The sequence below is a fragment of the Chiloscyllium plagiosum genome, chromosome 7 (assembly GCF_004010195.1).
Source record: "Chiloscyllium plagiosum isolate BGI_BamShark_2017 chromosome 7, ASM401019v2, whole genome shotgun sequence".
In the NCBI taxonomy this organism is placed as follows: Eukaryota; Metazoa; Chordata; class Chondrichthyes; order Orectolobiformes; family Hemiscylliidae; genus Chiloscyllium; species Chiloscyllium plagiosum.
This window is the reverse complement of record NC_057716.1, coordinates 5,115,950-5,142,858: the sequence shown is the minus strand read 5'-3', so window position 1 is coordinate 5,142,858 and position 26,909 is coordinate 5,115,950. Positions and strand designations below refer to the sequence as shown.

At 40.0% G+C, this 26,909-nt stretch overlaps 1 protein-coding gene across 1 annotated transcript in view; it reads left to right on the top strand.

Annotated features, from left to right (window-relative positions):
• The window catches only part of dnah7 (dynein, axonemal, heavy chain 7), a 414,399-nt gene that overhangs the window by 164,537 nt on the left and 222,953 nt on the right, over window positions 1-26,909 (top strand). Inside the window, exons 34-37 of the mRNA XM_043692898.1 lie at window positions 4,489-4,710; window positions 13,908-14,105; window positions 21,124-21,279; window positions 25,518-25,686. Of these exons, the coding sequence (XP_043548833.1) occupies window positions 4,489-4,710; window positions 13,908-14,105; window positions 21,124-21,279; window positions 25,518-25,686 (745 nt within the window). The remainder of the gene's footprint in view (window positions 1-4,488; window positions 4,711-13,907; window positions 14,106-21,123; window positions 21,280-25,517; window positions 25,687-26,909) is intronic.

Genomic DNA, 26,909 nt, shown 5'->3' with positions numbered 1-26,909 from the left:
ATGGTGCAATACCCTAGCAGGGATGGCAGTGGAACAACAATGGCAGGTATTTCTGAGTATAATGCAGAAGATGCAGGATCAGTTCATTCCAAAAAGGAAGAAAGATCCTAGGAGGAGGCATGGGTGGCCGTGGCTGACGAAGGAAGTTAAGAAACATATAAAGTCAAAAGAGAAAAAGTATAACATGAGTGGGAAAATGGAGGACTGGGAAGCTTTAAAAGAACAACAGAGGATAACTAAGAAGGAAATACGCAGAAAATAAATGAGGTACGAAAGTAAACTGGCCAAAAATATAAAGGAAGATAGTAAAAGCTTTTTTTTGGATATGTGAAAGGCAACAAAATGGTTAAGACTAAAATTGGGCCCTTGAAGACAGAAAGGGGTGAATATATTATGGGGAACAAAGAAATGGCAGAAGAATTGAATTGGTACTTCAGATCTGTGTTCACTGGGGAAGACACAAGAAATCTCCCAGAGGTAATAGTGGCTGAAGGACCTGAACTGAAGGGAATTTATATTTGCCAGGAATTGGTGTTGGAGAGACTGTTAGGTCTGAAGGCTGATAAGTCCCCGGGACCTGATGGTCTACATCCCAGGGTACTGAAGGAGGTGGCTCTAGAAATCATGGATGCATTGGTGATCATTTTCCAATGTTCTATAGATTCAGGATCAGTTCCTGCGGATTGGAGGGTGGCTAATGTTGTCCCATTTTTTAAGAAAGGTGGGAGAGAGAAAACAGGAAATTATAGACCAGTTAGTCTGACCTCAGTGGTGGAAAAGATGCTGGAGTCAATTATAAAGGATGAAATTACAACACATCTGGTTAGCAGTAACAGGATGGGTCAGAGTCAGCATGGATTTATGAAGGGGAAATCATGCTTGACTAATCTTCTTGAATTTTTTGAGGATGTAACTCTGAAGATGGACAAGGGAGATCCAGTGGATGCAGCTTACCTGGACTTTCAGAAAGCCTTTGATAAAGTTCCATATAGGAGGTTAGTGAGCAAAATTAGGGCGCATGGTACTGGGGGCAAAGTACTGACTTGGATTGAAAATTGATTGGCTGACAGGAAACAAAGAGTAGTGATAAACGGCTCCCATTCGGAATGGCAGGCAATGACCAGTGGTGTACCGCAGGGATCAGTGCTGGGACCGCATCTTTTTATAATATACATTAATGATATAGATGATGGTATTGAAAGTAATATTTGCAAATTTGCTGATGATACAAAGCTGGGTGGCAGGGTGAAATTGAGGAGGATGTTAGGAGATTACAGGGTGACCTGGACAGGCTAGGTCAGTGGACAGATGCATGGCAGATGCAGTTTAATGTAGATAAATGTGTGGTTATCCACTTTGGTGGCAAGAACAGGAAGGCAGATTACTACCTAAATGGAGTCAAGTTAGGTAAAGGGGCAGTACAACGAGATTTAGGTGTTCTTGTACATCAGTCAATGAAAGCAAGCATGCAGGTACAGCAGGCAGTGAAGAAAGCTAATAGCATGCTGGCCTTCATGACAAGAGGAATTGAGTTTAGAAGCAATGAGGTTCTTCTACAGCTGTACAGGGCCCTGGTGAGACCGCACCTGGAATATTGTGTGCAGTTTTGGTCTCCCAATTTGAGGAAAGACATTCTGGCTATTGAGGGAGTGCAGCGTAGGTTCACGAGGTCAATTCCTGGAATGGCGGGACTATTTTATGTTGAAAGATTGGAGCAACTGGGCTTGTACACCCTTGAGTTTAGAAGACTGAGAGGGGATCTGATTGAGATGTATAAGATTATTAAAAGATTGGACACTCTGGAGGCAGGAAGCATGTTTTCGCTGATGGGTGAGTCTCATACCAGAGGACTGAGTTTAAAAATAAGGGGTAGGCCATTTAGAACAGAGTTGAGAAACTTCTTCACCCAGAGAGTGGTGAGTGTGTGGAATGCTCTGCCCCAGAAGGCTGTGGCGGCCAAGTCTCTGGATACTTTCAAGAAAGAGTTGGATAGAGCTCTTAAGGATAGTGGAATCAAAGGTTATGGGGATAAGGCAGGAACAGGATACTGATTGAGGATGATCAGCCATGATCATAATGAATGGTGGTGCTGGTTCGAAGGGCAGAATGGCCTACCCCTGCACCTATTGTCTATTGTTGCAACATGAATCAATGGTGGAGGGAGTGAGTGTTAATAGTGGTGGACGGGGTTGCAATCAAGTTAAAATATTACTTTGTCCCGGATGGTGTTGAGCTTCTTGACTTTTGTTAGAGTTGTCTTCATCCAAGAGCTGGGGTGTATTCAACTACACTCCTGACTTGTGTCTTGTATACTGTGGAGACAGAAGGTGCATTGCTCACTTGAATTCTGAGTTTCTTAACTGTTGTTACAGCAACAGTATTTATATAGCTGGTCCAGTTCAGTTTCTTGATAATGGTAATCTCTAAGGTGTTGATGTTGGAAGTTACAGAGATTGTAATGCCTTTGAATGTCAAGGGGAGGTGTTTACACTCTCTCTTATTTGTGATGGTCAATGCCAGGCACTTGTGTAGTGGAAGTGTACTTGCCACTTGTCAGCCAAAGACTGAATCATCATCATCATTGAGTCATGAAATCCCTACAGTGTGGAAACAGGCCATTTGGCCCAGCAAGTCCACACTGACCCTCCGAAGAATAACTCATTTACATCCATTCCCCTACATTTCCAATGCCTAGTGAACCTAACCTACACATCCCTGAACACTATGGACAATTTAGTACTGCTAATTCACCTAACCTGCACATCTTTGGACTTTGGGAGGAAACCTAAGCATCTGGAGGAAACCCACGCAGGCATGGGGAGAATGTGCACACTCCACACATACTCCAACTCCACAATGTTGTCTGGATTTTCCTGCATGTGCACACATACTGCTTCAGTATCTGGAACAGTGCTGAACATTATGTAATCATCAAAGAATATCCCACTTTTCACCTTATGATGGTGGAAAGGCCATTGCTGAAGTAGCAAAAGATGGTTAGGCATTGAAGACTACCACGAGGAACATCTTTTGAGATGTCCTAAATTTGAGATGACTGATCTCCAACAACCATAGCTATCTTCATTTGTGTTAGACATGACCCCATCCAATAGAGAATTTTCACCCTAATTCCCATTGACTATAGTTTTGTAAGAGCTCCATGATGCCATACGTGGCCTCCTCCACTGCCAAATCAAAGCTACCTGCTGACTGTAGGAAGAACACCTCATCTTCCACCTCGGGACTCTATTACCATATGGCATCAACATTGACTTCACTAGTTTCCAAATTTCCCCACCCCCACCTCACCACAGATCCAACCCTCCAACTCGGCACCTTCCTCTTGACCTGACTTATCTGCCCATCTTCTTCCCACCTATCCACTCCACCTTCCCCACCAACCTATCACAATCACCGCCTACCTGCAATCACCTATCGTCTTCCCATCTACTTTCCCCACCCTGGTCCCATCCTGATGCCCCTTTTCATCTCTCAGCCCTTCCCCCTTCACATTCCTGATGAAGGGCTTATGCCTGAAACGTCGGATGCTGCCTGACCTGCTGTGCTTTTTCCAACACCACACTTTTTGACTCTGACTCTCTAGCATCTGCAGTCTTCATTTTTCCACACTAACTTGATCTCACATTCAGCTCACTCTGGTGTTTAGCTTCTTTGTCCATGTTTTGGTCAAGGCTGTAATAAGGTCAAGAGCTGAGTGGTCCTGGCAGAAACTGAACACTAATCTCAGTCATTCTATCAATTTGCTGATGATTGACCATAACCATCACAACCGACTCACCCAGCAACTCATCCACCTACCCTTACCACTCCCACCCCCAATGCATTTGTCCACCTCATGCAGTTTGTCCATCTATTCACTCTATCCACTATCCCATCTGGGCCATTTACCCTGCTATCCACCATACCGACTTATCCACCTACTAACTCATTCATCTATTCAACTCACTCACATATGCACACTCTTAATCATTCATTCATTCACTAATGTTTATCTATTCATCCACTCACTAAAATTCAAAGACTGAACCTTTAAGTTTCCCATACTGTAATTCACACAGTAAAAAAGAGATATATCCTGTCCTCCCCAACTATTCTGCTGTGATGGAGTTCCCTGACATATCCTGCACTGAGCACTTCTCTGAAAGCTAGGATAGAGGAACATGTAACTGTATTGAATCAGGGCAGTTTTTGATGACAAAATGTAGGAACAAATTACTGCAGATGCTGGCATCTGTACTGAAAACAACAAATGCTGGAAATCATGGTGGGTCAGAAGAGCCAGCTTACATTTCAAGTCGAGAAGGCTCTTCATCAAAGGGATTGCTATACACATATTATGGTCACTGATCAGAAGCTTCATGGCAATATACTCTGCCTGATTGTGCTTGGTTTAGTGCATAGCTTGTGTTCTTTATGAAATGATTTTGCGTGAATTCTTCTGTTCACTATTGCTTTTATTCTTCATAGGGAATTTTTCTGTTTTCCCTAATCTGGTCAGTTGGTGCTACCTCCAGAGAGGATGATCGACTGAAGTTTGACAAACTTGTGCGAGAAATAATCAATGGACCTCTTACTGAGGAGACAAGAACACTCTTCAATTTATTTCTTCAAGTTGATCCTCCAGCAAAACTCCCTACTGTTCCGATTCCTGAGGAGGGCCTTATCTATGACTATGTGTTCATTAAAGATGTATGTACTAAAATAAGTTGATTCCTTTGACTCTTGTTGTATGAGGGAAATGTCAAGCATTTATCTGTTACATTAAGATTAAGAGTTCAGATGTGTGAAAGATCAAATCTAAATTCATCATTCTGCAGCTTTACATTGCTGAGCCAGTATATTGCACTCCCCATATGTAAAAACAGAGATTAAAATTCTATTTTATTAATTCAGGTTGAATATTTATAAATTTAAGTGGGATATTAAAAATACAAACATTTGAGAAATTAGTTTATTTCAAGATCTTGAACATTATATTTAATATAAAAAATTCTGTTATATTTAGAAGTCCTCTCGGTATCCTCTGTTAGGTAGAAAGTTAGAGCTCTCCAAAATATAATTAGTGTTGATGTTCGAGTAGAAGATGAATTAGCTGAAATATTAAAATTGTTTTCTATATTTCAATAGAAATGATATGACTAACTTGATATTCAATTTTTAGAATATGCATAATTCAAGGTAATTTTGCAATTAGATTTACACAATATGCAGAGAGTGGAGGAGGAACATGTCATAGGTTAGCAACTTCTCTGTTGGATTTTGCTGCTTGCAATTTAATGGTTCTATAAGGGAACAAGAGAGAACTTTTGGCATGAACTGACTTTAATAATTGAAGATTTAGTAAGCGATTTCAAGGTTCTACAAAACTGACCTAAAATAAAACTTAAAATGGTTGAGAGAACTGATACAGCGAGCTACTAACTGTTACTGATAAATTTTAAAATTGGGTATGATTTCAAATTAGAGTAAATGTAATTTGAAAGAAATTTAAATTTGAAATTGGGAAGAATTAGATGCTTGAGAAAAAATTGACAAGCACTGTAGTGAAAGCAAAAAGAAATGTTAATGACATTCAAATTGCAACTGGGTATTGACAAGGGAAAGTTCTGAAGAAGAGTTATGCCTTCATCAATTGGCTTTTTAAAAATTCATTCACAGGATGTGGGTGTCGCTGGCTAGGGCCACCAGCCTTAATTACCCATTGAGAATCAAACACTTTGCTGTGAGTCTGGAGTCATGTCTCAGCCAGATCAGGCGAGGATACAAGATTTCCTTCTCTGAAGGACATTAATATATCAGATGGGTTTTTATGACAATCAACAATGGTTTCATGGCAATCAATAGATTATTAATTTCACAAATCTTTTATAGAATTCAAATTCCACCATCTGCTGTTCAAACCCGGGTTGCCAGAATGTTAGCTGACTTTCTGGATTAATAGTCTAGTGATATTACCACTGGGCAATTGCCTCTCCTAAAACTATTTTCTAACCAATCTGTTTAGAAATGGAACAGTTGAGACGTAAACCTGGGTCTCCTGTTTCAGAGGTAAAGAATATGCCACAGATCCCCTATTTCACCACTACCTCGCAAGAATCTGACCATGCCATTTATGAAAAGCTGAAAGCCTGGAGCAAGATATTCATGACATTGAGATGGGCCTCTGCACTTGATTCTGCCACACATCTCGGACCCCTAAAAAATTCCACCTTTGGTTTATATGGTGGAAGTTCTGAATTGTGAACCTTCTGGAGTTTTTTGGGGATATTAGCGATGAAGTGGATAATGGCACTTCATATGAGTTTATTTGTACTTTCAAATAGAATTTGATGAAAATTTAAACAATAACATATTAATTTAACTAAAAGACCCAGGGATCTAGTGAAGAAAACTAGCGAAAACTGGCCAAAATAGGAACCTTAAAGAAAATACTGTTACATCAAGAATTGGGGTTGTATTGAGTTGTGTCTCACAGATTTGAGGAATATATTTGTATTGTTATTAGTGTACAAAAATTACCTGGTTACGAGAAATCACTGAAAAGTTGTTCAGACGAACTCCTATGTGACTAGGAATCAGCAGACTGATCCATTTTCAAAATCTCAGAGGGCAAGCTAAAGGAGTAGTGTAAGTGTGTAGGGGACTGTGTGCCAAAGAAATTAATCTGAGTGTTCCCCAACTGGAAACCATGGATGAACCAGACTCCCTACTGAAGTTCAGCTCTGAGGTGTTCAAGTCGGGTGACTCTCACCTATGCAGAAAAGCTAGATATGATCTTCGCAAAGCCATCAGGGATGCTAAGAAACAATACCAGATTAAACTAAAGTCCCAGACTAACAAAATGAACACACATTGACTATGGCAAAGATTACACAATACAATGGGCTACAAAGCGAAGTCGAGCGGTATTGCTGACAACAATGTATCCCTCCCCGATGAATTCAATGCATTCTATGCTCGTTTTGAACAGAAGGTGAGTGAAATAATGTCACGTGTCCCAACAGCCTTGGATGCCCTAGTATCCACAGTCACCACTGCAGATGTCAGATTTGCCTTCTTGAGGGTGAACCCACGAAAGCGACAGGCCTGGATGGAGTCCCCAGCCATGCACTCAGATTCTGTGCGAACCAGCTGGAGAGAGTATTTGCAGAGAACTTTAATCCCTCCTTACTATCGTGTGAGGCTCCTACCTAACATATTGGTGAAAATTCAGGCAATGTTCCTTAATGACTACTGCGTGGTAAACCGCACACATCAACTTCTGCCTCCCAGATTACCTTGATCCACTACAATTCACCGAATGTCACAACAGATCCACGGCAGATGCTGTCTTCCTGGCGCTATCTCATCCCAGGAATATCTGGATTCGAGAACACCTTTGTCAGACTCCCCTTTATTGACTTCAGCTCCAGCTTCAACGTCATAATTCCAATCAAACTCTGAGTCCTCAGACTCTGCTCCTCACTCTGCAACTGGATCCTCAACATCCTGATCCGCAGACTACAATCAGTAAGGATAGGCAACAACACCGCCACCACAATAATCCTCAACATTGTTGCCCTGCAAGGTTGCAAGGTCAGCCCCTTATTATGCGAAGATCATATCTAGCTTTTCTGCATTATACACTTATCAATGTGTGGCCAAATCCATTCACAAATTTTCTGATGACACCACTGTAGTGGGCCAGATCACAAGCAATGACAAGGTAGAGTACAGGAAAGAGATTATAGAGACAACAATCTTTCCCTCAGTGTCAGCAAAATGAAGGAGTTGCTCATTGAATTCACCTGGAGGCCATGCTGCTTCTGTATCAATGATGCTGAGATGGAGATGGTCAAGAGCTTCAACATCCTAGGATTAAATATGATCAACAATCTATCCTGGTCCATCCACATCAATGCTACAGTCAGGAGGACACACCAATGCCTCTACTTCCTCAGAAGGCTAAGAAAATTCAGCAGGTCCACAATGACTCTTACCATTTTTAGAGATGCACCTTAGAAAGCATCCTATCCGGATGCATATCAGTTTGGCATGGCAACTGCTTTGCCAAAGACCACAAGAAATTACAGAGAGTTGTGAATGCAGCCCAGTCTGTCATGAAAACCAGCCTTCCTTCAATTGACTTTGGCTACAAACATACCACTTCCTCTGGAAAGCAGCAGCGTAATCAAAGCCCCTGGTTATACCCTCTTCCACCCTCTTCCATTGGCCAGAATATACGAGGGTTTGAAAACATGTACCAACAGATTTAAGAAGAGCTTCTTCCCTGCAATCATCTGACTTATGAAAGGACCTCTCATACGTTAGAGTTGATCTATCTCTGCACCTTCTCTGTAGCTGTAACATTATATTCTATATTCTGTTCTATTACTTTGTCGTACTTATGTAAAGTATTATTTGTATAATTAGCACATAAGCAATACTGTTCACTGTATCTTGGTGCATGTGAACATAATAAATCAAACCAGATATGCCACAACACTAAAATACAGAGGCATAGACAGCTAAGGATTAATAGTTCTATCATGTACAGATAACTGCCAAATGAAATCCAACACAGATAATTACAAATCATTAAAAATGCAACAGAGAAATATACAAAGAAATAATTTAAATTTCATTAGTTTAATGTTCTTCACCCTTCGGAAGTGGGCATTAGGATAACAAGAGTGTGCAGTCTATAATTTTCCATCAATAATTTTTAACATACTTTGACCAATGCATCCACAATTAACCAATATGTATTGTTGAACAGTGCAAATTGAAATTTATGTTGGAGATTCACAAAAGGACTACTGGAAACAGAAGACATGCCACTTTTAGTGCATAAACAATATGCTGGGAGCTTCAAATCAAATGTTGAAACAGGGTGGGCTTTTCCACGCAGCACCAGAGAGAACTTGAGTACAACAGTGTATGAGCAATCGTGGCCAAATTGTGCATTTACTTTATTAACAAGCAATGAATGAAACTGATGATTGAAGTAGAGTTTTTTTTCATATAAGATAGGTATGTGGTTGGAAGAAAGAGAACTGGGATCAGTTGTGCTTATGGAATTAGGACCTGTGCTCCTGTAGAGTTTAACAACCACCACGAACTGTTTGGACTAAATGGCCTGTTTTCACGTTGTAAGTTCTGTGTTGAACTTAAATGCAATTTATTTGCGAAACTGAAAGCTATTTGTTGTAAAGAAAGTTAAGGCCTAAGGGTTTTAAGAAGGTTCTATTTATTAAAATACCAATTACATATTAAATAAATGAGACTTTTTGAACACATCCTTAACACAAGAAAAAGATCAAACTTAAAAATGTTGCTTATTTCTTTTCGTAAGAATCACCAACGGGCTATTTCTTTTTTAAAAATGTTTTTGCATTTTGTTTTATGATTTTTTAAAAAACAATTCCTTTAAGTAAATAAAACACAATGGGCAGAAATTTCCCCTCCCTAATTTGGCTTAAGTGGAAAAATACAGCATGAATAAAAAGATCTAATTTTTGTTATTGAGAACTCTTTTCTGATTTTACCCTCAAGCTCTAAATGGTCTCTTTAGAATCTTGCTACTGAAGGACAAGTAGCTTAATTCCATGTATTTGCATCTCTTAAAGTCCCAACTTGCCTTTTTTATGAGCCATTTCTAATTCTCCTCTCCTTCACCAAGAAAATAAATGGTGCAATACTGAGCTTCTAAGTCAGAGCTCCTACCTGTCAACTGTAGCTTGCCGAATGCTTGTCCTGGCTATCATGCAACTGCTTCTTCACAACATCCTGCATATTCCATGACCACTATGTGCCTTGAGCCTTCATCCATGGAATTCAACATTGGCAAACCATGAGCCTCACCATATCATCATGCTTTGCTCTCTTACTAATTCAGAGATCTTCAATGCTTCACACTGGAGCTCAGAGATGATTATGACTTGCATGCTTCTATCAGGTTGCTTTGCTTATGGGAGCATACTTCTTATGCATTTGCACAGAGTGCATCTTCACTTACTTTCTTAGCACTCACACCCTGACTTCAGCAGTGACTTGCATTGTTGTCTTAGCACACAGGGTCTGTCGTGCTCAGTTACAGCTGCAAGCCTCTGTGTTTGCATTTTTTTTAGTGGAGAGGGAGAGGCAGCAGATTGCAATAGTGGGGAGTGTTGAACAGTTAATCTGTCATTCAGATAGTGGGTGTATATGTTACTGTGTGGCACTATGCTATATCAGCATCAGACCTGCAGCATGTGCCAGCAGTTTATGTAGCAAACATACTGCATGTGTTTCCAGCAAATGGGCATGTGTGAAAGTCAAAGGTGAGCAGTCTTTGGGAATGTTGCTGAACAAAGAGACCTTGTAGTGCAGGTTCGTAGCTCCTTGAAAGTGGAGTCGCAGGTAGATAGGATAGTGAAGAAGGCGTTTGGTATGCTTTTCTTTATTGGTCAGAGTATTAAGTGCATGTTGCGGCTGTACAGGACATTGGTTAGGCCACTGTTGGAATATTGCGTGCAATTCTGGTCTCCTTCCTATCGGAAAGATGTTGTGAAACTTGAAAGTGTTCAGAAAAGATTTACAAGGATGTTGCCAGAGTTGGAGGATCTGAGCTACATGGAGAGGCTGAACAGGCTGGGGCTGTTTTCCCTGGAGCGCGGAGGCTGAGGGGTGACATTATAGAGATTTACAAAATTATATGGGGCATGGATAGGGTAAATAGGCAAAGTCTTTTCCCTGGGGTCAGGGAGTCCAGAACTAGAGGGCATAGGTTTAGGGTGAGAGGGGAAAGATATAAAAGAGACCTAAGGGACGTTTTCACTCAGAGGTTGGTACGTGTATAGAATGAGCTGCCAGAGGATGTGGTGGAGGCTGGTACAATTGCAACATTGAAGAGGCATTTGGATGGGTATATGAATAGGAAGGGTTTGGAGGGATATGGGCCGGGTGCTGGCAGGTGGGACTAGATTGGGTTGGGATATCTGGTCGGCATGGACGGGTTGGACCGAAGTATCTGTTTCCATGCTGTACATCTCTATGACTCTAGTGGGATAAAGGGAGACCTCAATCAGTCAGGAGAAACTATTACAGTTACATGAGGATCTCATCTGTTTACAATACAATGTGTTGGCCTGTTAGGCTCTAGATCCTGGCTGAGTCGGGGGATCAGGCTTCAGGGTCTCCAAGTTAACTTCAAGCAGTCTGAAGATTACATATAGATCAATCGGGTGCTGTTGAGACAGTCTGGGGGTGAGCCTCGTTTTCCTGCAATGAGGCAAAAGAAGGGATTGAATATGTTGGAACTGCATGGAAGATTGTTTAGTGGTGATGTATGTAAAGGAGAGGCAGTGAGGTGTCAACAGGAGTGAGCAGGAAGTGCAGAGGGCAAGAAACCTTAGTACCTTGATGAGTGTAACGTATGAGAGCCATTGATTAGATGTAATGCATACTGAGAGTTATAGTCCATGAACCTGATGAGATAGATACATGTGCAGTAACAGAGTTAATGAGTGATGGCCCTATGAGTTTGAGGTAGCAGAGAGAATATGGCGGCACTTAAACTGAGAAGAAGGTCATTTACTTTCTTTACTCACTGCTGGGCATTCCTTTTCACCTAGGATGTAGCACTGACCCTGGTTGCACCTATGTCCTGGCTGTGTCTGGTGGCTCTGCCTCTTGTAATAGCTGCAGAAAAAGAACTGCCCTCCTTTCTACCACCATATCTATCAACAACTCCACGTCCCTTTCTGCAAAGCAAGGATTGAGTCTTCCTTTCTCTGAGCTATGTATTCAATAATAATAGTTGAACAGTGTGAGGTTCTGTTTGTGGCTTGCACTGTCTGAAGTAGCAGGCAAATGGGCTTTAAATATGGCCTCAAAGGTGTGAAAGCCAGACAGTGACAAGTGATTCTGTCTCTCCTGCTGGATGATTCCCAGAGAACAAAATGCGTGGTTGCAGAATTAATAAAACTAGGAGTGAAAGACTGTGGGAGAAAATTTGCTTCAGTCATGTCAGACCAGGTGCCATGAATCTCGCTTAACAAAACATTCTAACTGCAAGTGAGAAAATTCTACCCAATAATCACATTGTGAATTGAAGAATGTACCTTTTATCATTTCCTAAGTTATTTGTAATAAATATCCTAACTACTTATGGAAAGTTTTCGAAGATCACTTTGAGGTAAAGCTTCTTTTTTACTATGTGAGGCTTCTTCCAGCTTTGGTACTGTGCAGCTGATTACAATAAAATATAGTATGTCAGATTTCCATTAGGCTGGTGGTTAAGAAGATTTTATCTTCCTTAGTCTTTCTGGTGGCCATCCTTGATAAATTAAGCAGTTTCAGGCAGTAGACAAATACTTGGGCCTATATACTGTGACTAAAGCACAAGCTTTGACATGTAAAAAGGACATTTAATTTAATTGCTCAAACAGCATAATTCAGTAATCATCAGCCTTGGATCAGAATGTAATGTAGAGGTTACAATTTTCTTGGTAATGTTAGAATAATGTAAAGTACTTAATGATTCTGCAGAGGCACAAGAAACAGGAGCCTTATTATAAAGTGTCTTACTTTTCTGGCATCATCTTCCACAGAGATACATGAGAAACCAAATTATGTGATGCTGCTTCACTTTTTGTGATCATCTATACAGCATAAGATTAGCATTATGACTCTATAATTAATCCATGGATAATCCAATATCCATTATAACACATTATACTACGTAAGTAACAGACCCAGTGTGTGCATTTTTAAGTGCAACTTTTGCTTTTTGATTGGTAAGGCCAAATGAGTGTGATTCCCTCAATTAAGTTAGTGACAAATCATTTAAAAATTAGGAATTCAATAATTCCCACATAAAAACTACTACAAGTTCCATTCTGAAATGAAGTTTTGGAATTCACCGTGATGATAAGGACAGAGAATGAATGCATGCTAAAGACTGGAGAGAGAGCAGTGGACCTCGGTTTTGGGTGCAGCCTATTTCTGCCATGGTTTCTTCATTATTTATCTTCTCCCTTAATTTCTGCAGAAACCCATGGTTTCCCTGGGAATTCATCTGTTTAATAGGGAGGCAATGACCTAGTGATGCTATTGCTGGGCTATTTACCCAGAGACCCAAATCATGTACAGGAACCTGGCTTTGAATCCCGGCATGGTAGATGGTGGAATTTGTATTCAATAAATATCTGGAATGAAGAATCTAATGATGACTGTGAATCCATTGTGATTGTCAGGAAAAATCCATCTTGTTTCCTAATGTCCTTTAGGGAAGGAAACTGCCATCTTTATCTGGTCTGGCCTACATGTAACTTCAGACTTCACAGCAATGTGGTTGACTCTTAACTGCCCTCTAGGCAATTAAAGATGGGCAATAAATGCTGCCTGGCCAGCGATGCCTTTATCCTATGAATGAATAAAAAACAAAAATCCCACGATAGACGTAGAAGAAAGGTTGCCACATGATGGGTAGTAAGAATCCATTGATACCTGAAGATCAGAGTAGATGAATTAACTTGAAAATAACAACGTACTTTCTTAGGACCATTTTTATAAAGTAAAATATCTTCCTTATCTGCCCTTTCTGGACCTCAGTTCCATGCTTAGAATACTAAGTTTCAATTTTGTTGGCTGATATTTGACTAATTCCTCTGCTGCTTGGATAGATGATGAGCTTTGAGACAATGCCTGTCTCCACAACTTTGTATCCAGAGGCAGATAGCCATGTTATCATTAGCAAAGCAGGACTCCTGGAATTTGGCCCCATTTTTAATAACCATAACACTGAATTACCGAGAAGTCTGAAAGAAACTTTTGATTCATATTTGCCTCTATATTGCTGCCATTTTATAGACTGATACAAGTTTGCTTTGCCTAACTTGTCTTTAAATCTTTTTCATTCTTAGGGATCAGGAAGATGGGAATTATGGACTGAAAGATTGAACTCGGTTCCCCCCATTCCAAAAGATGCAGAGTTCAATGAAATTATTGTACCAACTAAAGATACCATTCGTTACATGGAACTTATGAAACTTATGACAACAAATCAAAAACCTTCTATGTTTGTGGGTCCAACTGGAACAGGGAAAAGTGTCTACATTATTGTAAGCGTTCTCTTGGTATTGAAACAAATGGCTTAATAAAAAAAAGTTAATCAATTACATCATTTGATACAATACCTGTAACAGTAATATCATGTGTTTTTATTTTAATTATTAGTTATTATGACTAGATTACAGTAATGTTAGATTATTTTTGAAACACATGAAATTTCTATCACTGTATTAAAGAGGAAAGGTGAATTGGTTGTGGCAGCAGTGTTGGTGGTTATATCATTACTGGAAAAATCAAATAGGATATGTTAGTCAAGAAACAGGCCTGAAAGTGTTTCATAGATTGGTGGTACATAATATGTAATATGACTGTGAATAAATGCTTGTAAGGGTACAAGTACTAGTGTCTGCCTATCTGAATTCTGGTGTAGAAATCTACATTACTATTTTCATTGGAGAATATCTAGGTTGGAATTGTAGTTACTGATTATAGTTTTAAATTGAAATACAAGATAGTCCAAAGGCCACATAGAAATTCTGCTGTTCACCATTGGGGTAGGCAATGATCAGCACCTATGTGAAAAGCTGGCTAGGATTAAATAGTTGTAGTGTAAAAAACAGCTGTGCAGGCATATTTTGCATGGTATAGTTTTGAACTTTTAATCCCTATATTTGAACAGTAAGCTCGCAAAATACATCCTCCATGCAGTTTTGTGGATGGCTTTGAAATGTAGCATTATAAACTGATCCATAGTGTTCAGATTCCACCTAGCTGGATTCTTCTTTTGCAGTAAAAACTTCTGTGTTCACAGAATAATGTAATTTTATTGCATAGAGAGAGGCCATCAGTCCATTGTACACATGGTGGTTCTTCAAACGAACTATCCAAACCCATTCCCTCGTCTTGTTTTCCCAAAGCTCTGCTAACTTCTTTTTCCACTATTAAGCCAAACTCTTTGATACTATTTAGTTTGCTCCCACCAGTCTTTCATGCAATATGTTTCAGATTATAATAGCTTGCTGAATATTTTATTTCCCCTTTGTCACTTTCAGTTTCATTGTCAAATAACTTCAAACAAATCTGTGCCTTCTGTTACCAATCCTGTCTTAGGAAAATTTCTTCTTAGATATTCTATCAAAAAGCTAAATGATTTTAATAGCTGCATCAAGTCTCCAATTAACCTTCTCTGCTGTAAGTGCTATCTCAATTTTCTCCTTGTCCATCCATCTTACTGAGGTTTCTCATTCTTGCAGGCAACCATCCGAGTAAATCTCTTCTTCACCCTAGTGATTAGATTACTTAGTGTGGAAACAGGCCCTTCGGCCCAACAAGTCCACACCGACCCGCCGAAGCGCAACCCACTCAGACCCATTCCTCTGCATTTACCCCTTCACCTAACACTACAGGCAATTTAGCATGGCCAATTCACCTAACCTGCACATTTTTGGACTGTGGGAGGAAACTGGTGCACCTGGAGGAAACCCATGCAGACACAGGGAGAATGTGCAAACTCCACACAGTCAGTCAGTCGTCTGAGGCGGGAATTGAACCCGGGTCTCTGGCACTGTGAGACAGCAGTGCTAACCACTGTGCCGCCCAAATGATGTCTTTGGTCTCCTTCCTAAAATGTGTTCCCCTAAACTGACCATAGTTCACTAGCTGGGATTTTATCAGTGCATTATAAAGATTTAGAATAACTTCTTTGTAATTAGAAGCTTGCTGTATAAAGACAAAACCATGACTCCCCCATGCCTTTTTAGCAGCCTTTTCAAATTACACTGCTACTTTTAAGTAAGTAGGTACATGTTCAAGTCTCTTTGGTTCCTGAACCCTCCATTAACGTTGAACTGCGGCAAACATTTTATTAACCAGCACCGAATTTAGACTATGTTGATTCTCTTTATTCTTTCTTCCAAAATGAATCACGTCCTACCTGTCTTTGCTAAATTTCTTCTGCAACATTTCTGCCCATTTCACCAGTCTATGACCTCCTGAAGCTTAAACTATTTTAAACCAGTAAATTTCCAATCCATTGTTATCAGCAAACTTTGAAATTATTCTCCATATATCCAAATCTAGGTTATTAATATAGTATGCATTATATCAAAAGGTACAGTGGTCTCAACATTGAACTGTAGGAGACACCATTGCAAAGCCACATTTAGTGTGCAAAACAACTCCTCAGTCCCCTAATAAAGGCAAAATACTGTGGATGCTAGAAATCTGAAACCAACACAGAGAATGCTGGAGAAACACAACATGTCTAGTTGCACCTGTGATGTAAAATACTGTTCACATTTGGAGTCCAGTATGACTCTTCTTCAGAACTAAAGATATTTTCAGTTCTGCCAGACCTGCTGATCCAGCAGTGTGTATGTGCTATAATACACTGTTTTCTGTCTCTTAGTCAATTTGACCTATTTGTAAAATTGCAAAGAAAATAAAGTTTTTTTTCTGATCTCTGTGTACCTCACTTCCAATGCCAATGAAATAATGAAGTTAACAGCCCCAGCTAGTTTGCATACACGAAGGTCCCACAAATAGCAATAAACAAATAAATTATTTTAATAATGTTGATTCAGAGATAAATCTAGTTAAGTAACATCATTACGTTTATTAATCTAATCTTTAACTTACATTTGCATCTGCCCATCATTTCTTTCTGAACCATACTTATGCAAACATTGATGCATACAAAACAATCAGAATAATTAACTTGCATAGGTATCTGATTTTGAAAATTGCTTAGGATGGCACTGTATGATTAATATTTGAAAGTAATTCACACTGGAACAGTAATTCACCGATCTGATACATCCAGCATGGAGCCATCGGCACTACAGTAGATGTCCAAGATTTTTGATAATACGAGGTGATTATATTATAGTCCAAACTTCAGCCATGGTTCTTGTAATTAGAAACTCCTTGGTGGAAGTGCACGTTTGTAGAATTGTCTCTACCATTAAGCCACATTCGAAGCTCACATGGCAGAGTCATGATAGTCGACAGAACTTGGATAGTCTTCTCCGTATTTCACGCTAGTCTATTGAGGGTCTGTGGCTTAACTGCCTGATATCCCCCTGCCAGCCTCAGCATATGCATATCACTTATGTCTGAGTACTCAGGTGCTTTACCTGCATATGGCTGACCGGGTACTTGATTCCCCAGTAGTCCTCTGAATGTCAGGGACCTCAAGTATGGTTTCTTCTGCTGTCAGTGATGTGCCCCAAACCTACTCTATACGTTGGTCCGCCATGATGCTGGTAGAGGGTGCACTTCAATGTCATTTCAGTGCCTCCTCTGAGATTTCAGAGACATCACCCTTAGAGATGGTGGTGCCAATGGGCAAGGTTGTGGGCTTCCACCTCTTCTGTGGTTGTCAGCATTTGTAGTGTGGAAACAAAATAATGAGTTGTGAACATGCTCAGTTCTGACAGTGCAATGTGTCTGACACTGTCTGTTCACCGTAGAATAACTGGCTACAGGCCTTGTCACTGGATATTTGTGACATTCCTGTCTCTTCATTGGCATGGGTATGGCATACTCCTCCTGTGCCAGGTCTGCAGCCTGCTTCTCAAAAGGGTTGAGGATTTAAATTCCACAGTTCAAGCCATTCTCTCTTGGTTTGGATGATCTTATGCAAACAGAGACAGAGGATGATTGAATTTGATTGTAATGGTTACATGAATACTTTATAAGCATATGACTTCATGCTTGGTCTTGGAAATCTCTTGTAAGTGAATATGAAGCATATTGCCCAGGAACTGTCAGCAATTGACAGCATTAAGTGGTGGTCAGCTCTTCAGTACATATTACCTATGTGATGTTCAGGTTTGCATGTGATTGTCCCATATTGTCATGCCTATGTGGTGGCGATGTTAGACTGAGCAATGCCACAATGAGTAATGTTTTGCAGTGACAAGATCAGACAGCTTAACTGTGCCAATGAGTTGGAGATTGTTCATCCTTTTCCTACCCTGGATCAACATTATTTGGTGTGGGCCACTGGTACAGATCTGCATTGTGACCTTTCTTCATGCCACCTGGGTCTGATGGGGGAGGTTTTGTGCTGCCATTCTTTTTTTTTTGTAGTAAGGCCAGACTGGAATCACTTTGAGGCATTATTGGCATTTCTGTACATTCCAAGCCATCTCCCAGACAAGTGGGCTAAGCAACAAAGATTCCAGTGATGCTGCAGGCTTGCTGTGAATGATGGTCTGCACAAGTGGACTTGAAGGATGATTTCAAGGCTTGGGTCCTGGAAGGGTGCGATGGGAGAGAGAACATTCAAACTGCCTGTCCCATAAAACTCTTAATACTTAGGAAGTAAAACTTATCTTGAATCTGAACAATAATGATGTCCTTTAGCATATTTGATGCCAAACTAGAATCCATAATAGATATTTTTGCCCACTAGTTTCTTAGTTGAACCACATACCACTTTTTGCATAAAGGTACACAAGATTACAAGCTTGCCTTATATGCCACTAGCACTAGTCCTGGGAAAGAGCTATTTTATTAGGATAGGCTTCACTTAAACCCAGCTGGTTATCCTGGTAGTAGATGGGGCTTTAAATGAATAAAATGTTGCAGGAGCGTAAGTTGTTTTTGGGTGATGGTAGGAAGATTTAGGAAAGTTCAAAAGGCAGCATTAGACATATCAAGGCTTTGAAACTGAACAGCATTTTGACCAAATTAAACATAGTGGATCAGGAAAGAACAGTAGGGTGTGTGGTGGAAATAAATGAATAGATTGATGCATTAGCTATTATGGAGACAGGGGGTAGAACCTTGTGCAGCTTTCAGGAGTGAGAAGTCAGATGGCTGGGGAATCTTGCTTGAGTTGGAGGTAAGGACTTAGCTTTTCCTGACATGATCATTAAAAAGCTATCTTGCCAGAATTAAGTTCTCCTTCCCAATTAAGTTATATGTATGTGAGTAATACATACCTTCAGATTTAGGACTGCCTATCAGTTGAGTGCAGCAGGTGAGGTAGTCAATTTACTGCAGGAGAAAGTGAAGACTGCAGATGCTGGAGATCAGAGTTGAGAGTGTAGTGCTGGAAAAGCACAGTGAAGCAGGAGAATCTATGTTTTGGAGTGAAGGGCTTATGCCCGAAACATTGATTCTCCTGCTCCTTGGATGCTGCCTGACCTGCTTTGCTTTTCCAGCACCACATTCTCGGCAGTCAATTTACTGCAGTTGGAGTGAGTAATTACTGTTCCTCCCCTTTGGAAGTGATGTTTACCAAATGGCTGGAGGAAGTCATGGCTGAAAGGGGCAGGCTAGTAGGCTGGCCAAGAGTGGGAAGAGTCCACGGTAAGGAGTCTGGGCCATGGAGGAAGGCAGGGTGGGAACGCACAGCGCTATCTCAGGCATAGACAAGCTACCTCCTTATCTCCCTACATCTCAGAAGAGTCCTGACTGTACAGTATTCCATGGCTGATCACATAAAAATATAAGTAAAAACATTAAATCCTGGCAATAATTTTATTTATTTGCTTCTATCTGTAAATGGACAGATCCAAATTAGGTTGCTGAATTGAAGGAATGGTGATTTCTGACTAGATTAATAAATTACCCATAATTATCTTCAAATCCAATCTTATGGTGTGAATGACAATAGACTATAATTTAAAATTGTCTGCTCATTTGTATTTGTCTGCCTTGAAAACTGCCCTTGATGTACTGATCCCAGTCTATAGTGCAGCACTTAAAGCTCACTTAACCTGTGGACAAAAAAGCACCATATAAGTGGGCATTAAACCTTAATGTGGCCCTAGGGAGTCAAATGCCATGTAATTTGCTAAAGTATGCACAATGCTAAGGCAGTGATGAATTTGAAATAAAAAAAATCCTTTCTTCTCTTGGAGCCTGTGTAATTAGAATTGTCTTTTGTTTTAACAAAATAGATTCTGTGCGCTGTCAAATTTAAATTGTGAATATTGCTTCATATTTTTGACTTCTTATTGCCCTCCGTGTTTGAACGCAAATGTTTGTCCTAATTTTACGATGATGGCACTGTGCTTCACCAGCATGAGATAATCTGGTATACAAACACACCAAATCTATTGGATGCTATATTTCCTCACAAAGGAAAAGCTTTGGGCAACTGTCTGTGTGGAGTTTGCACATTCTCCCCGTGTCTGCATGGGTTTCCTCTGGGTGTTCCGGTTTCCTCCCACAGTCTAAAGATGTGCAGGTTAGGTGAATTGGCCATGCTAAATTGCCTGTAGTGTTAGGTGAAGGGGTAAATGTAGGGGAATGGGTCTGGGTGGGTTGCTCTTCGGAGGGTCAGTGTGGACTTGTTGGGCCGAAGAGCCTGTTTCCACACTGTAAGTAATCTAATCTAAAAAAAAGCTGTGTATTGGAGGCTGTGCTGCTAACCAAAGCAGACTGTTACAAAACTTTTTTTTATTCTAGGGCAATCAAGGCTGACATTAAAATATATTGCTTTCTCACCACTTCTTTTCCAGTAGCACTGCTTATATAGACACTAGCAAATGAAGAAACTGAAACAGAAATTGCTGGTAAAGCTCAGCAGGCCTGGCAGCATCTGTGAAGAGAAAAACGGAAGGGTTCTAAGGAAGGGTCACCTGACCCAAAATGGTAACTCTGATTTCTCTGCACAGATGCTGCCAGACCTGCTGAGCTTTTCCAGCAATTTCTAGTTTTGTTTTTGATTTACTGCATACGCAGTTCTTTCAGTTTTTAGGAGTCAAATTCATAAAGGTGGCTGGCAGTTTTTGCATGTCTTCAGTGAATTACCATAAACATTATAACAATTAATCACATTGAAGGTTGCTCCCAGCATGAAAAGAATGCAATGTATAATTGAAATTTTGTAAGGCATTATATTCTGCTATCACTCTTGTTTGTACTCTGCTTTAGGATTGTGGTAAAAAGATATTGAATTCAGTGGAATATAAAATTTCATGTTTTTGATGATATTAGAAAAAATAATTACATAACAAACCATTAATTTTAGCTATGTACTATTTAAGCTGTGTATTGAGAAATGAAATGTATTTTCTGTGTATTAATAAACTTCCTAATGTTTTCTTTTAGGATTTCTTATTAAATCATCTGAACAAAGACATTTATAAACCATTGCTGATTAACTTTTCAGCCCAAACTACTGCTGCTCAGACTCAAAATATCATCATGTCTAAGCTGGACAAAAGAAGAAAGGGAGTTTTTGGTCCACCTCTAGGCAAAAAAATGGTAAGAAATTAAGACTTTGAATTAATAACCAAATAATTTGGCAACATTAGAAAAGTAGTGAATGTGTATTACTGCTGAGAATCATTTGAAGTTTCTTGATTACCTGCTATTCTGCTTTCCCTTGAGTGCTTCCCCTTTCCTTGACTGTCATTCTTGAAATGGGGTTGCGACCTCCTGCTGACAAAGGATGACTGAATGAGGAGTAGATTATAGTTATTTCAGATGGGGACTGTAGGTTTCCCATGCCAGTAAGTCAAAAATATACAAGGCCATAGATCATAAAACTGAAGCAGAAATAGGCCATTGAGTCCACTCTGCCATTCAATGAGATAATCCTCAATTCCATTTCCTTCCTGATTAAAAATCTGTCTATCCTGCCTTGAAAATGCTTAATGACCCAGCCTCAACAGCCCTATGTGATAAAGAATTCCATAGATTCACCGCCATCTGGCAGAAAAAAAATCCTCATCTCTGTCTTAAATCGGTGACTCATTACTCTGAGAATAAGCCCTCTGGGCCCAATCTCTTCCACCTATTTTTGTCATTAACAAAGGATCATGTATTGGCAATAGTGCGTTAATTTCTGTCATCCAGGTTGTTAATATATTTTGTAAATAATAATGGCCACAATACTGGTCTGTGTGGTACTCCACTATTACTGAACAACCTCTTTGCCTCTAACCTGTCAAACTCTTAAAAATCTAATGTTTTGATAAGGTCCCTCCTATTTTCTAAGCTCCAATGAGTATAAGCCCTACCCAAACAACTTCTTCATAACCAGAATCAATTTAATGACCCTTGTCTGGGCTGCCACCAATGCTAATATATCTTTTCTTAGATAAAGGGACCCAAACTATTCACAGTATTTGAGCTGTGATCTGACCAATGTCCAGTTTTAACTAGTTCTCCCTATTTATATATGATGTTCTTTTTGAGTCCATAATAAAGGATGTAATAACAAAGCATTTAGAAACCCAAAATGCAACCAAGTAGAGTCATCATGACTTCATAAAAGGAAAATCATGCCTGGCAAATAAAGGCAAATATAGTCAGTTCTAATATAATGTGATAGTTCAGTTCTTGTGCAGTCTTGCGTTATAAGAAAATCGTGGAATAGCTGCAACATAATGGGGCCAGAATCGCATTATAGTCAATACAGGTAAGGAAAGTTTGCATTCTGCAAATAACAATCTAAATTCTTTCATCGTGTTGAAGTCAATTTGTGTTGAAGAAACACGCGTTATAGCAGAACTGACTGTACTTATTTGCGTTCCTTGTTACCCACTGAAATTGCATGCTAGCTTTTTCTAATTCATGTACTAGGAACCCCAAATTCCTCTGTGCAATAGCTTTCTGCAGTATTTACACATTTAAATAATATTCTACTCTTTCACTCTTCTTGCCAAGTGTATAACATATCATTTTCCCATGTTATATTCCATCTGCCATTTTTTGCCTATTCAGTTCACCTACCTATATCCCTCTATTGTTGTATCAACCTCACTCTTGATCTTCCACCTATTTTTGTCATTAACAAAGGATCATGTATTGGCAATAGTGCGTTAATTTCTGTCATCCAGGTTGTTAATATATTTTGTAAATAATAATGGCCACAATACTGGTCTGTGTGGTACTCCACTATTACAGGTTGCCTTCTTTATCTCAACTCTTTTTTATTGGTTAGCTAATGCTCTATTCATGCTAATATAGTGTCCCCAATACCATGGATTCTTACCTTTTTAAGTAGCCGTGTGTGATCCTTTATCAAAAGCCTTTTAGAAATCCAAACATAATACATCTAATGGCTCCCCTTTCCTAACACGAAGAACTCTAATATATTAGCCAGGTACGAGTTTCCTCTCATGAAGCCATGATGCCTCTGCTTGGTTATATTTAGGGTTTATAAATGTTCTGTTATTACATCCTTTACAATGGACTCTAACATTTTGCCAACGATTGATATTAAACCAACTTGCCCAAGGTTAACTATTTTTGGTTTAACTCCCTTCCTCAATAAGGGTGTTATATTGACAATCTTTTGGAGCTTTTCTACAATCTAAAGATTCTTTACTATCAATGATCCCTGTTGTAACTTCCTATAAAATCCGAGGATGCAATCCAAAAGGTCCAGGTGATTGTTGGCCTTTTGCCTCTTCAGTCTCCTAAGAACATTTTCTCCAGTAATTGTTGTTGGTTTTGTTCATTTTTTCCCCTCCCAACCCTTACCCTCACCCCCTCATTAGTTTGAATTTTAGAGTATCATTAGTGGCCTCTACTGTGAAGACTGATGCAAAATATTTATTCAACTCCTCTGCCATTTCCTAGTACCTCCTTATTATTTCCCCAACCTCATTCTCCAATGAATCAATGTTCACAGTTGCCTTGTTCTATATATTTAAACAAGCTCTTCTTGTCTAGAACATAGAACATAGAACATAGAACAATACAGCACAGAACAGGCCCTTCGGCCCACGATGTTGTGCCGAACATTTGTCCTAGCTTAAGCACCCATCCATGGACCTATCCAATTGCCGCTTAAAGGTCACCAAAGATTCTGACTCTACCACTCCCACAGGCAGCGCATTCCATGCCCCCACCACTCTCTGGGTAAAGAACCCACCCCTGACATCTCCCCTATACCTTCCACCCTTCACCTTAAATTTATGTCCCCTTGTAACACTCTGTTGCATCTGGGGAAAAAGTTTCTGACTGTCTACTCTATCTATTCCTCTGATCATCTTATAAACCTCTATCAAGTCACCCCTCATCCTTCGCCGTTCCAACGAGAAAAGGCCTACCACTCTCAACCTATCCTTGTACGACCTATTCTCCATTCCAGGCAAATTCCTGGTAAATCTTCTCTGCACCCTCTCCAAAGCTTCCACATCTCTCCTAAAGTGAGGCGACCAGAACTGCACACAGTACTCCAAATGTGGCCTAACCAAAGTCCTGTACAGCTGCAACATCACTTCACAACTCTTGAATTCAATCCCTCTGCTAATGAACGATAATACTCCATAGGCCCTCTTACAAACTCTATCCACCTGAGTGGCAACCTTCAAAGATCTATGTACATAGACCCCAAGATCCCTCTGTTCCTCCACCTGACTAAGAACCCTACCATTAACCCTGAATTCCGCATTCTTATTTGTTCTTCCAAAATGGACAACCTCACACTTGGCAGGGTTGAACTCCATCTACCACTCCTCAGCCCAGCTCTGCATCATATCTAAGTCCCTCTGCAGCCGACAACAGCCCTCCTCACTATCCACAACTCCACCAATCTTTGTATCATCTGCAAATTTACTGACCCACCCTTCGACTCCCTCATCCAAGTCATTAATAAAAATTACAAACAGCAGAGGACCCAGAACTGATCCCGGAACTCCACTTGTAACTGGGCTCCAGGCTGAATATTTGCCATCTACCACCACTCTCTGACTTCGACTGGTGAGCCAGTTTTCTATCCAATTGGCCAAATTTCCCTCTATCCCATGCCTCCTGACTTTCCGCATAAGCCTACCATGGGGAACCTTATCAAATGCCTTACTAAAATCCATGTATACTACATCCACTGCTCTACCCTCATCCACCTGCTTGGTCACCTCCTCAAAGAATTCAATAAGACTTACCCTTCACAAATCCGTGCTGGCTATTTTTATGTTAGCTGCTAGTTACCCTCACAGTTACGTTCTTCCTTTTCTTTGATCATCTTTTGTTGGCTTTTAAAACTTTTCAAATCCTTTGATTTACTAATCTTTGCCACATTGCATGTTTCTTTTCAGTTAGAAGATACTGTTCTTAATTTCCCTGGTTAATCAGGTGAGTGGTTATTCAGAGTGGAGACAGCGAGGTCTACAGATGCTGGAGATCAGAGTTGAGTGTGTTGCTGGAAAAGCACAGCAGGTCATGAAGGACTCCGACCTAAAATGTCAATTTTCCTGCTCCTCGGATGCTGCCTGACCTACTGTGCTTTTCCAGCAACACACTCTCAACTTCTATTCAGAGTATCTCATCAGAATATTTGCTCCCAAGCATTTTTATTTTGTTAATTATAAGCTACAATTATAAATTGTTATGGCATCACATGTGCGATGTCTGATATAAATTTTTATGGATTCTCTAAATGACAAAGGTATCCCTAAATGTCTCAGGTGATTAGAAAAACCTCAGTTCTTTTGAAATTAACCTGAAATACAACATTTCTCATTTTAACACTCTGCTATTACTTTATCCAGGTTGTATTTGTGGATGATGTGAACATGCCACAAAGAGAGATCTATGGTGCTCAGCCACCAGTTGAGCTTCTACGTCAGTGGTTAGACCATTGGAATTGGTATGATCTAAAGGACTGCAGCACAATTAAACTAGTGGACATTCAAATTATGTGTGCGATGGGACCACCAGGTGAGTTCTTAAGAGGCATGAGTATTCCAGTGCTATATTAAAACAAATTATAAATATTTATGGAGATAGGAAAACAATAATATAAACAAATCATCTTAAAAGTATTGATATTACTGAAGTGTTAATGGTGCCTGTTTCATCCAAAGAATAACAGCATTACTTATATGTATGCGGAGGTTTAAACATAATGCAATGTTCCAAGTTGCTTCACAGGCGAATTGAGCAAACTAGCACACTGAAGCACATAAGCAGATATTGGATCAGATAACCAAACACTTGGTCGAAGATTTAAGTTTATGGAATGATTTAAAGGAAGAAAGTAAACTAGAGAGGCAGAAAGGTGCAGGGGAAGTCCAATATTTGTAGTCGAGGTGGTAACATAATGTTAATCTCACTGGATTAGTCATCCAGATCCACAAGCTAGTGTTATGGTTCGTGGGTTTGAATTCCACAGTGGCAGATGGTGGAATTTAAATTTAGTAAAGCCTGGAATTAAAAGCTCATCTCTCAAGAACTATTACCAATTGTTACAAAGTTCAATCTGGTTCACTAATGTCCTTACCTGGTCTGGCCAACATGTGAGTTTAGGCCGAAATAATAGACAATAGACAATAAACAATAGGTGCAGGAGTAGGCCATTCTGCCCCTTCGAGCCTGCACCACCATTCATTACGATCATGGCTGATCATCCTCAATCTGTATCCTGTTCCCGCCTTATCCCCATAACCCTGGATTCCACTATCCTTGAAAGCTCTATCCAACTCTTTCTTAAACGAATCCAGAGACTGGGCCTCGACTGCCTTTTGGGGCAGAGCATTCCACACACTCACCACTCTCTGGGTGAAGAAGTTTCTCCTCATTTCTGTCCTAAATGGCCTACCCCTTATTTTTAAGCTGTGTCCTCTGGTTTGGGACTCACCCATCAGCGGAAACATGTTTCCTGCCTCCAGAGTGTCTAATCTTTTAATAATCTTATACGTCTCAATCAGATCCCCTCTCAGTCTTCTAAACTCAAGGGTATACAAGCCCAGTCGCTCCAATCTTTCAACATAAGATAGTCCCGCCATTCCAGGAATTGACCTCGTGAACCTACGCTGTACTCCCTCAATAGCCAGAATGTCTTTCCTCAAATTTGGAGACCAGAACTGCACACAACATTCCAGGTGCAATCTCACCAGGGCCCTGTACAGCTGCACAAGCACCTCTTTGCTTCTGTACTCAAT